The sequence below is a fragment of the Amblyomma mixtum genome, chromosome 3, assembly GCF_055824585.1.
Source record: "Amblyomma mixtum isolate Tamu chromosome 3, ASM5582458v1, whole genome shotgun sequence".
Taxonomy (NCBI): Eukaryota; Metazoa; Arthropoda; class Arachnida; order Ixodida; family Ixodidae; genus Amblyomma; species Amblyomma mixtum.
Genome location: NC_143014.1, coordinates 270231521 through 270243844, shown reverse-complemented (window position 1 = coordinate 270243844; position 12324 = coordinate 270231521). Strand labels below are relative to the sequence as shown.

At 49.4% G+C, this 12324-nt stretch overlaps 1 protein-coding gene across 3 annotated transcripts in view; it reads left to right on the top strand.

The window, feature by feature from the left end:
* Positions 1-11811, top strand: part of LOC149354717 (uncharacterized) — a 371296-nt gene extending 359485 nt beyond the window's left edge. For all 3 annotated transcript variants that reach the window (XM_089577543.1, XM_089577544.1, XM_089577545.1), the window contains one exon: positions 10918-11811. In XM_089577543.1, coding sequence (XP_089433669.1) covers positions 10918-11565 — 648 coding nt within the window. In that variant the 3' untranslated portion in view covers positions 11566-11811. The remainder of the gene's footprint in view (positions 1-10917) is intronic.
* The last annotated feature ends 513 nt before the right edge of the window (positions 11812-12324 follow it).

Below are 12324 nucleotides of genomic sequence, written 5' to 3'. Positions count from 1 at the left end.
AGCCATGTTGCGCGAATGCTCACGGTGCGATATGTGTGTCGAAATTCATCCAGAGGGCGGGAGTTTCGCAGGGATCAGCAGAAATGAAGCCGGACCACTCGGTGCTCGAGCCGGCCGGCGCTTCAGAAGGAAGCGTGCGTGAAATCACGCAGGCCATGTCCCAGGGAAACCAGCAGGTCCGAGACCTACTGTTCAACGAGTGCAACGTGGTTTACGAATGTAAAGTTTGCCGGAACCTGTTCCGGAGTCTCGCCAACCTGCTGGCTCACAAGCGCGTATACTGCACAAGGCACCTTTGCGAAGAAATGCCGGTCTTTACCTTTTCCGGCTACAAGGAGCAGCCGCCAAAGAATCGGAACGACGCTGCGGGCGGGGTGTGCGAAAGCCGCGAGCGAGGCGAAGGCGCTGCAGCCAGCGGAGGCTCCGTGTCAGTGTTCCGGAGTGACCAGGAGGGCCAGGACCGCCCATCGTCGAGCCAGGCCACCTCGTCAGGCCGTGGTCGTTCGATGCGTCAGAGTCGCTCCGCAGGAAGGGATACGTCGTCGCATCGAGGCCAGCCGTCACCCGCTGGCTTCGTGTCAGGAGCTGAGCCTGCCACTGTGGCGAGCCAGCTGCGGGCGAACGTCGGACGCCCTGTCTCGTCTCCAGATCATGGGCCTGTTACTTGGTCACTGGGCCAACGCCGTGTCTCGGCACGCCTCTCACTTCGCGCAGCTAAGCGTGGGAGGCTCCGCAGAGCAGCTGTGTGGGATCAGTAAAAAAACAGTGGAAGATGAATTCAAGATCCTGGCCTTCATCGACCTCGTCCGCCGAGTGCGCGTGTTGCGGGCTGCTCTTCCCGGTTCTGGTGTTCGCCGGTCGAATTGCCCGTACTGAAAAAATATACCAAGTTTTTGTATACTTCTTTGTCGTTCCCAAGTCAAGGAACATTTTGGTCGCCTGGCCTGTATGATCTTAAGTTTATACGTAAGCATGTACCATCTTCAGTTTTCACTTAGGATTGTAACATTCATTCCTGTATTTCTATTAGCAAAACCTTAGTGCTAACGAAATCCTGTTTCTCGATTAAAAATCTTATTCCTCCTTCTGATGTATTTCACTGTAGCAGCCAACATGCCTGCTCCACAATACTGCACGTTCTTCACCAATCGTTATTGCTCCGCTAAGCCCTGTCACATCCCAGTTAATGTCTCGTAGCTCTGCCGCAAGCGCAGCCACCCTGTATTCCCTCCACAACATTTTATCAACACTAATATCAGCATATCTCGTCATGGACATCACTGTGCAAATGTTTGCAGTTTGCGTTTGGGCCCACAAAAGAATATCAATTCTCTTCAGTGTTGCGCAGATTGTTTACTCGGATATCATTAATTCGAAAGCCTGATGGGAAGAATGGCTAGAAATTTAAATGTCCGTACCGCAACAGCAGATGATGGTGGAATTCTCACCTTAGCGGAAGCGCTATTGAAGGAGTGCGGTTTAGCTATCGATTTATTGTGTGTGTGTGCAGTATAATAGTTTTAGGTATTACATTCGAGCAGAGGTGGGCAAATGCCCTCATTTTCGTTTTTTCTTCCTCACCCTCATTTCGAAAAATTAAATGACCCTACCTCACCCTCACTATCACCCCATTTAACGTTTCGGTTATTTTTCCTTATTGCAGACATATGCCGATGTTACTAAGCCCACCAGGTGCAAACTATTGCAAACTGCGTCTGCTTCCCGCTGTGTCGAGCCGCGTGGATCTCGCTTAGCACTCCGAAGTTCTCAGTAGCTAAGAATGGCTGCAAGAAAAAACATTTGGACTACGGTCATATGTTCTAGCTGATCACTGGCAAGAGCGTGGACAGTCTGGCACTTCCGGCAACATCTAAGCCGAACAATGCAGGAAGAATCGGGGCTTGAAAAGCGCGAAAAATTCTAAGCACGGCGCCGTAGTAGCCAGTCAGAGGAGAATGCCGGGAGAATTTGTCAGGAAATTCTCCTGGCTGTTCGTAGAATAGACACTGCCATAATTAGGCCGACCTACGCACCGCTGATCACCCCATAAGTTCGGAGGAGGTGGAGCGGCACACTGCTACAGCCACGTGCGGAAGAAAGGGAGGGGGGAGGCGACACACCCTAGCGCGGAAGAAGGACATCAGCGTCAGCTTATCCAACGAGCAAGAGTAGCAGCTTACGCCGATGGAGTCCCGGACTAAGGACACCACCATCCTCTTCCTCACTCTGTACCACGATAAACATTTTCATTGACACCGGCGACAAGGGTCACGCCTGAGCAGCCGCTGACCGAAGGCATGGAGCGTACACGGCAGATTGGACAACAAAAAAAATCTACTGTGAATCAAGTAGCAACAAAACACTATACGCATCGAGCTTGAGAGTAACATCGTGATTTCCAAACGTCAAGGCATTTAAGCGTGAACGACTGAAAGATTGCGAAGTTATATAGGTATGACAAAATACAGGCTGTTGCTAAATTAAGGTTAATGCCAGTTAATGGCTTAAAAAAAAGGTGCACAAAAGTACACAATGTTACGCGATTGAACGAAGCAACACAAAAGTACAAGAGACACAGAGACAATCTATGCGAACAAAGAGTTGAGGAGAGCGGAAGAAAGCAGTGGCTTATCTGCGGAGTGGCAAGGTCCGGTCGCAAGGAGCGCTGCAAGGCCGACGTGGTGTTGCGGATGCTGGCGCGGAGTTGTACGTAACGCTTTACATGTAATTGATTACTTGTAATCAATCGCTTTCTTGTTATTTTGTGATTATTCGTTTACTTTTCAAACGGTAACTTCCTAGGTAATTCAGTTATTTTTTTGTCATCGATTACTGGTAATCAGTTACTTCTTTCCAAAAACAAGTAGTCACCAGTACAGCTTTCAGAACCTGAACCTGATTGCGAACTGTGGTGCTAACTGAAATGTTTTCTTCGTGACAACGGACCGGCTGCGGAGAAGCATCGCGCGCGATCATGTCCGGAACACAACCGGGTCACCGCCGTCTTTGCGGCAGTTCTCGTTCCGAGGATTTCCGCGTGACCCCTTGAGCCCCCCTTCCCCCGTCCTGACAGACGGCGCTGAAACTTACCCATTACACTCAAATCGGAGGATTCTGCATCATGCTTCAGCTATCACGTGACATACTCGACACCTCCATTAAAACCACAAGGGCAATATTAGGACCCGATCTCAAAAAGGCGTTTAACAACGTATCCCGCAATACCATCCTAACACAGCTAACCAAACTCAACCCAAGCGAACGGTCGCACAATTGCGTTAAAACCTTCCTAGAAAATAGAACGCTGGATGTCACCATCTGACCACTGAAATCCAACCCAGTCAGGTTCGGTAACAGAGGAACACCACAAGGGGCCGTCTTGTCGGCCTTCACCTTCAACCTGGCTTTAATCAAGCTGCCAGACAGGCTCCACGCCATTGAAAACATCCACCGTACTTTACGCAGATGACGTTACCATCTAGATGAACCGCGACTCGGAAGGGCAAATAGAAAATGCTCTCCAAACAACGGCTGACACGGTGGAGGAGGAGGCAAGACGAGACGGGCTCGAGTGTGCCTAACCCAAATGAGAACTCTCTTCGTTCGACGGAGCAAATACCCCGAAGACAGGATCCCAGTAGACATTAAGATTCATGGCAAAAACATCGAATAAGCGATGAACATGCGGGTCTTAGGACTCCACATCTCCAGCATCCCCAGCAACACTGTAGCTCAGGGGAGACTCGAAAGGTCAGTAAATCAGGCGGGGCGCATGATCAAGCGTATCGCCAACAAGAGACGAGGCATGAAAGAACACGACCTACACAAACTCCTTCAAGCTTGCGTCGACAGCAAAATTGCAAACGCCTTCCCCTATCTCCATCTCAATAAGGCAGTAGAACGAAAGATTGATACCCTTATCCGGCACGCATATAAAATGGCTTTGGGCCTACCTGAATTCACAGCCAACGAAAAATTCCTCGCCCTGGGTGTATACATTACCTTTTCTCAACTTAAAGAAGCCCACTTAACCACACAGATGGCTCGACTTTCCAGCATCCTAGCGGGGAGAATCATCTTGGATTGATTGCGCATCGAAAGGGAACCTATGGCGGACCACCCAGGCCCTGTTCCTAGCCATATCTGAAAAGAGATTCGAATAAAACCTCTACCGTGGAACACGAATCCCCCAATCCTACAGGGACCGCGGTAGGCACGAGCCAGAGGTATGCATCGACACTTGCAGAGACTCCAAGACGTCATCTACGTCGATGTAGTAACTACCAAGACAGCCCCCACAGATTCGCCATCTGCGGGGCCGAGACTGACCCGGCCACCCCAGTCATGGAAGCTACGGTATTCACCAAAAACGCGAAATCCGCTGAAGCCGCAATTGCAGCTGGCATTGCCTTTACGGGCGCTACAACCATCGTTAGCGATTCCAAATACTTCCGTCACCAAGGCTGCCAAAGGCCGCATTTCAATAACGGCCGAAAATATCCTGGAAAATGTTGACGAAACATCCACCTACCGAGACACTGATCGGGTATGGGTCCCGGCGCACGCCGGAAACCCCGGAATAGAGGCCGCCCATGCATAAACTCGAGTTAGAGCCGCCAGAGCAGTGGACGGTCGGAACCTGGAGGCAACCGACGAAGCCCAGCCTCCTACCACAACCACACCGCTCATTTCAAGCTCGGACGAATGCAATTTCCGCTGCTCCGTTCTCTCTCGAAGGAGCAGCAGGTGGCATGGAGAAGACTTCATTCAGACCTACTCCTTCTCCAACCCAAATGTGTACTTGCACATATTTACTCAAATCTCCCGCCCCTGCCGTTTCTGTGGCGAAAAAGCTACTTTATATTTAAACTCAGTTTTTCAGCGCAACGGCACACGGCCAAAAAAGGAAGCAGGAAGAGAAGAAGGACGAACACAGCGCTGACTGTCAACTGTTTATTTAGGGACGCACACACAGCTTAAATACACTCAGACCAGCGCAGGCGCACACCGTGCAAGGTAAACAGGAAAAAACTCGTTTCACATCTTTATCGCAAAGAAGTGAAACGATAAAGATAAAGATGCGATAAAGATGTGAAACGAGTTTTTTCCTGTTTACCTTGCACGGTGTGCGCCTGCGCTGGTCTGAGTGTATTTAAGCTGTGTGTGCGTCCCTAAATAAACAGTTGACAGTCAGCGCTGTGTTCGTCCTTCTTCTCTTCCTGCTTCCTTTCTTTGGCCGTGTGCCGTTGCGCTGAAAAACTATGAGCTTAAATCAAGTATACCAACTAGCCCAAGAACTAACTCTACTGAACTACTTTAGATCACATAATCTGGGTCTGCAAAGCGCATCCTTCACCACCAGGTCTCATGACTACTCCCTTAGCTGACGCGTCTTTCAGTAAAAGCCAGCGACCACCGAAACACTCTTCAAGGCCGTAGAATGCGCCTGTGCGGTATGATACCGCATGGTTTGGACATCGCTTACTTATCACCACTCTGCTCTTTCGTACAATAAAGTTTTACTCACTTACACAAAGCGCAGAGCAACAACGATGTGCGCCGCTTCATAAAGGACTTGGACGCTAGCATTGAAGCAATGCGGAACTACGATCTGGTGTGCAAGGTATTCATACTTGATAATACCGCCCTTCCCTCCAGCGGGTGCATTGAGGGAGTGTTCATTGGGGCTGCTGATCGCTTCACGAAAAAATGTGAGCGGCATCAAATCCGAAATATCACTCCACTCGCTATTAACTAACCCAAACAAAATATCAAGTAAGCCGCAGTTCTTTGTACTGTGATTAAATTTGTATTATGGCATTAAAAGTTGGAATAAAATAACGTAATAGTAATCGATTACTTCTCTGTAATTGTTCACTTAACTTTCTGGGGCTGCAATTAGCCACTGTAGTCAGTTACATTTCAGATGGAGTAATCAATCGGTTGCTTATTTTCTGTAACGTATACAAGACTGCCGGTGAGCTTAGGCCGCGCATCTTCGCGGCTGCCGTCACCACAATCGACGTATCACATTCTGGCCGGGAACCCGCTTGCCGACCACACGCGTCGCACGCACCGACTTCCTTCAAGCAATCTGCCTGTCTCGCGTTTTCCCGGCCAGCCCGTGTTCGTAGTAAAGAACGGCGACCGAAAGGAACGGCGCGCAGACGCTACAGCTATATCTCCGCTAGAAAGGATGAGGCACGGGAGAGAAACGACACAGCGAGAGGCACACGTACGGAGCAGCGGTGTCGTTCAACAGAACCTTCATTTCGTAGAGCGAGGGGCGGAAACGGGAAAGGTGCCAAAGGACAGGACTGCAGGGGGGATGAGAACGATAGCAACAGTAACAAAGAAAAACAAAGGCGCGGGACGAAACCCTACACGAGTGGCACTTCTGCAGATGTGGCCTGGTCGTTTCACGGACTCGCTGCTCGTCGAAGTGGGGGCGTGGTAGAAGCGCAGAGCAGGGTGTTTCAGGGCTCGGAGGGCCAGCGCAGCTCGCACACATGCTCGAGGAGCGCCGGACCGCTCCCGTCGACAGCATTCAGCCATCCTTTTAGAGCGTCAGCTCTTCCTCAGTTCCGCACCGTCATCGTCGTCGGTGTCCGCATATCCACCTGCCTCGGTTGGCGGCGGAGTAGAAAGACAGAAGTTCCCCTCCGCACTTTTAGAAAATAGGAGGGAAGAGGAAGATAGGGTGGGACAAGGATGGGTGCAAGCGTTCCCCGGCCCAGCTTTCTTTGAAGTGTGCACTTGGAAGAGGCTCTGCAAACCCCCCAGAGTTTCACTGAAGCTCTGGGCAAGTCGGGATTCACCTTCGGTTGTCTGACTTTACCAGAGAAAAAAAACAACACATGCCTGTGAAAAATTCTTTGCTGTCACACCACAGCTAGCGCTCAAACAAGCATTCTCTTTACACAATCGTAAAAAGTATCACAGGACAGTCCTGTCCTGTGATACTTTTTTTGAAGCCCGGGAGGGTCCTACATTGTGCCTCTAGTCGCGAAGCTTTTGCACGGTGATATACAGTCGAGCCCAATTGTGACAGCCGCAGTTATAAAGGACGCTCGCTCATTATGAACGATATTGGGGCTACACTGAAATATGTATTAAAGCAATGACACTGCTTCTCATACAGAACGGACAACCATGGCAGCTCTACTCGGTTAGAGCGAACGAGAAGTCGCTGTAAATTAGGCCTCGCAGTCAAAAACGCGCGCTTCCTGCCAGACCGGCCGGTCTGGCTTGATTAATGACCTCTTCATGGAGCACCGCCTCAGGGAGCACTCACATTCCTTGTCAGCAAGCAGGTGTTTGAACCTGGAAATCCACTGTAAGAAATTCAAAGGCTCCTCCTGCGCGTGCTCCCTGAGGGCGTTCATTAATACATCGCAGTTGAGGAGAGCAAGCTGCTGGGGTAGTTGGTGTTACATGTTGTGAAGTCAGCGCCAAAAAAAAAAAGCGCTCGTGAACGTCTAATGTGTCTTCTCTTCTGTCCCTCGTCCGTCTTTTTGGCGCTGACTTCTTCACAGCAATAATACACCGGCCAGTTTTTGCTTGATTAGTGATCTCTTCATGGAGCACCGCCTCAGGGAGCACTCACATTCCTCTGGCAGACACTCCATTGTAAGAAATGCACAGGCTGCTCCAATGCACTGCACAAAACTACTATCGATGGACGCGGCAAAAAACAGCACGAACGAGAGATATTGGAGGTCTCGCTCAATCTTGGCTTGTGGGAAAAATGCATCAGCGATAACTCAGTGACACTGCTACAGAAAGAGTTGCTGTTTACGTGCAAGTAAGGTTAGTGGTTCGGACACGCTCCTTGGTGTCCAGTCTAGTGGTATGCACACGCGGCATCAATCCTTTGATTAGTAGTTGGTTGTCAAGAATTTTATTTTTATCTTTGGCAATTACGTTGCGCTGCTAGTTGCTGTCGCTGTAGTCGTTGCGCATGGCAGCTTGTCACCGTATAAAAGATTCAGAATAAACACAGTTGCGAGTAGCGTTTGTCACGCGTCCAGTTCTCTTGTCATTCTCTTCCCGAGCGCTTTCGAAATTTTGTATATTGAAGTATGCTTCCAAAATTTAGCGTTATTTGCCCCATGGGCGTCCGGAAGGGGACGGGGGGGTCGGTTGCCCCCCCGCCCCTCGGAATTACGGACATTATTTATGTACTAGTAGAAAACAACTACACAGCTTGATTAGCCCACTTAGGCGATATTAAGTTATCGGATTTTGCTTATTGAGTTCAATTCTTTGTTCATTAATAAATTCTAATGTTTGTTCTCCAAGCCTAGCACTAATTTGCTGCTTCTAATTTTTGTTTCGTGCGCGCAGTTTAGACCACAAATAGTTCCTTTTTGGTGCTAACCTACCGCCTCCCCCATACCCGGTCATCGGGTGCACCTCCCTCGAAAAAGTTCTTCGGACGACCTTGCTCTGCCCCTACCTCTGCCAAGAATGCTAAGATTACTGAACAGAGGGCAGCAGCCATGCACACTCCCTGCAATGGCGAGGAAAATTCGCTCAGTCATCAACAGAACCCACGCACTTGTGGAGCTCATGCAGAATCATTGATACATCAGCCTGTTTGGCGAATGCAAACCTTTTCGCAGGAGCTTATAGACCATGCGCGTGGCCCATGTCGTAAGAGGTTCTCGTGCTGCGTCAAGCAGGATTTCTTGACTTGCTTCTTGAGATGCGCGAGGATAAGTCAGAAAGCTTGCAGGGGTCATAAATCCCGTCAATGCGCTGTTTTGCAGCTACTTTCTTAATATTATGAGCTACCTTGTGAATATACGGCATAACCTCAAATTTCCTTCGTTGAGTTGTAACACCGTCGTCAAGCTTCACATGCTCCTTCATTCTCCTGAAGCAGCGATTCAACCACCGAATTGAAAAGTCCTCTCGGGAACCCCGCGGCTTCCAAACGTTGGAACAGGCTGACAAAGGTGCCTTTGATAGCGCGGTGCAGCTTTTTTTTTTTCCAGTGCGTTGTGAAAACCATCGATTGCAATGGCTCTTTTCACCAACTTTGAGTGAGCGAATCTGGCTATTACTATCGGCCGGCTACAAACCTGTAATTGGGGTCAGGTGCCAGTCGGTAAAACTTAAAAAATAACTCATCATCATCAGCCTGACTACACCCACTGCAGGGCAAAGGTCTCTCCCATCTCTCTCCAATTAACCCTGTCATTTGCCAGTTGTGGCCACCGTATCCCCGCAAACTTCATAACCTCATCAGCCCCCTTCTACGCTTGCCTTCTCTTGGAATCCACTTAAGGACCAGCGTTTACCTCTGCGCATTACATGCCCTGCCCAAGCCCATTTCTTCCTCTTGATTTCGACTAGGACGTCATTAACCAGAGTTTGTTCCCCCACCCACTCCACCCGCTAATTTCTTGACGTCACTCCTAGTATTTTTCTTTGCATATTTCGCTGCTGCGTTGTCCTTAACAAACCCTCTTCATTAGCCTCCGCGTTTCTGCCCAATAGGTGAGTACCGGTAAGATACAGCTGTTGTATACTTTTCTCTTGAGGGATATTGGTAATCTGCCATTCATGACCTGAGAGATCCTGCCATATGCGTTCCACCCAATTCTTATCCTTCTAATTATTTCCCTCTCATGATCAGGATCAGTGCTCACTACCTGCCCTAAGTAGACATATTCTCTTACTACTTCCAGCACCTCGCTACCAATCGCGAACTGTTGTTCCCTTGCTAGACTGTTGGACATTACTTTGGTTTTCTGCATGTTAATTTTTTGACCTACCGTTCTCCTCTGCCTGCCTATATCATTGATCATGCTTTGAAGTTCGTGTCCTATTAGAATTTAGTTAATCACTTTACTAGTTAACATGATTCGCCTGCTTTTGACGTACACCAGCACTGGTATTACTAATCAGCAGAAATCTAACCTCAAAACCCCTTTTTTTTTTAATTTTGGGCCTTCAAAAAAGAAAGCCACCTGGTATATGTCTTGCATGTATTGATTTCCCTCAGCTGCCTTTCACAGGCCGCCGCTTTTTGGCTGGGCTCCAGTTCCTATCATGTAAGGCCCAATATGGCTTACTGATGAGAGTGCAGTGTCATTGGTCTGGTTTTTGTTTTGTGCTTTCCTTTAGAAGTGTCGCACTTCAGCCAACTTCTAGCAAACGCCTAGTGACTAGGTAAATTGGTTTTTGAGGAAAGGAAATGGCGCAGTATCTGTCTTACATATCTCGGTGGACATCTGAACCGCGCCGTAAGGGAAGGGAGGAAGGTGGGAGTGAAAGAAGAGGTGTCGTAGTGGAGGGCTCCAGAATAATTTCGACCATCTGGGGATCTTCAACGTGCACTGACATCGCACAGCGCACGGGCGCCTTTTGCACTCCGCCTCCATCGAAACGCGGCCGTCGAGTCGGGTTAGAACCCGGGTACTCCGGCTCGGTAGACGAGCGCCTTAACCACCGAGCCACTGCGGCGAGTTTGTTCGGTGTGATCTCACTAAATTGATCTATATCTTTTAGCACTTGAATAAAAATGTTAGTCTGGCACATTCACGAAATGCTGCAGTAATTTGGCAGAAATACTTATAATTGGTACTCTTGTGAAGAATGCGGTTGACCCTGCACGTCTGGGCTTACTGAATTTGAAAACTGACTCGCACATCCTTCCTTTTCAAGTTAGCGCACATGTGAACAGGAACAGCTTTGCCTAGTTATAGCATGCATGTCCTTACCTGCTGCCCCTGCTGCTCACCCCATCCCTCTTCTTTCCCTCGTACATCCCCTCCTCCCTTTCCGCAAGTGCAGGGCGGCCAATAGGAACACATGCCTTCCTCTCTCTCCAAAATAGCCATGCTGCGCGCGAATGCGCACGATGCGAAATGTATGTCGAAATTCATCCAGAGGGCGGGGTTTTCGCAGGGATCAGTGGAAGTGAAGCCAGACCCGGACCTTTTGGTGCTCGAGCCGGCTGGCACTTCAGAAGGAAGCGTGCTTGAGATCGTGCAGTCCATGTCCCCGGAAAACTTCGAGATCCGGGCTCTGCTGTACAACGAGTGCAGCGTGGTTTACGAATGTAAAGTTTGCCGAAACCTGTTCCGGAGTCTCGCCAACCTGCTAGCTCACAAGCGCGTGTACTGCACGAGACACCTGTGCGAAGAAATGCCGGTCTTGACCTTTTCCGGCTACAAGGAGCAGCCCGCAGAGAATCAGAACGGCGCTGCGAGCGGGGTGTGCGATAGCCTCGAGCGAGACGAAGGCGCTGCAGCCAGCGGAGGCTCCGTGCCAGTGCCCCGGAGTGACCAGGAGGGCCAGGACCGCCCATCGTCGAGCCAGGCCACCTCGTCAGGCCGTGGTCGTTCGATGCGTCAGAGTCGCAATGCTTCAGGCCGGGCGAACGTTAGACGCGCTATCTCGTCTCCAGATCGCGGACCTGTTACCCGGTCACAGACACACCGTGTCTCAGCACGTCTCGCAGCCAAGCGTGGGAAGCTCCACAGTGGAGCTTTCTCTTACTCTCGTTTTACTCTCCCAGGTGTAACGGTTCTTTCGACAGAATACACGACTTGAAGTGCAGTAACAAATGATTTGCACACATCGTCTTCCTTTTTTTTTGCAATGCCCTTTTCTCAACAATGCAGCAGTATGTGTTTGCAGCATAACAAAAAAAGTTATTGGCTGAGTGGCATTAATACGAAACAGTCCCTTTACAGAACTTCCATCAGCATACAGAAATATTAACGCAACGTTACAAGATAAGTTTACATCACTCGGAACAATAGCACGTTTCCGGCCTCTGCAGGCTGAAAGCAGACATGTAACCAAAAATTTTTTCAATATGGGAGGGGGGGGGGGGGGGGGGGGAGGTCAAGAGAACTGAAGTCTGAGTGTATGCTTACAATCCTAAGCATCTTTTCTCTAGTCCTTATACGAAGTCCATCGGTGCTGTCCACCAAATGGAAATACTGCAATCAACATCGCAATTACCTAGTCACTACTTGACTGTGGGGTAAGCGCTGGCATATGTTTTCCGATTACTAACATGCTTCCCGAAAAAAAAAAAAATCCTGGCTGCTTGCCTGGCTGACAGACAGCACAGTTGCACAGTTTGTTTATGATAGTTCCTTCTTTTAGGAACCTAAGCTTGCAATAGTTGAGGTGGAAAAGAATGTTCACTGTAAAATACGCCACTGGGATGCCAGAAGGTAGCTAATCCTCGGGCCAGTATATGTGTGCTTTCTCGTCCCTTGGAGTCACAATAACTTGACCTGTCATTGAGTTGGAGCTAGCGCAATGGCCACCTCTTCCGCCTCCGTTACGATCAAGTGC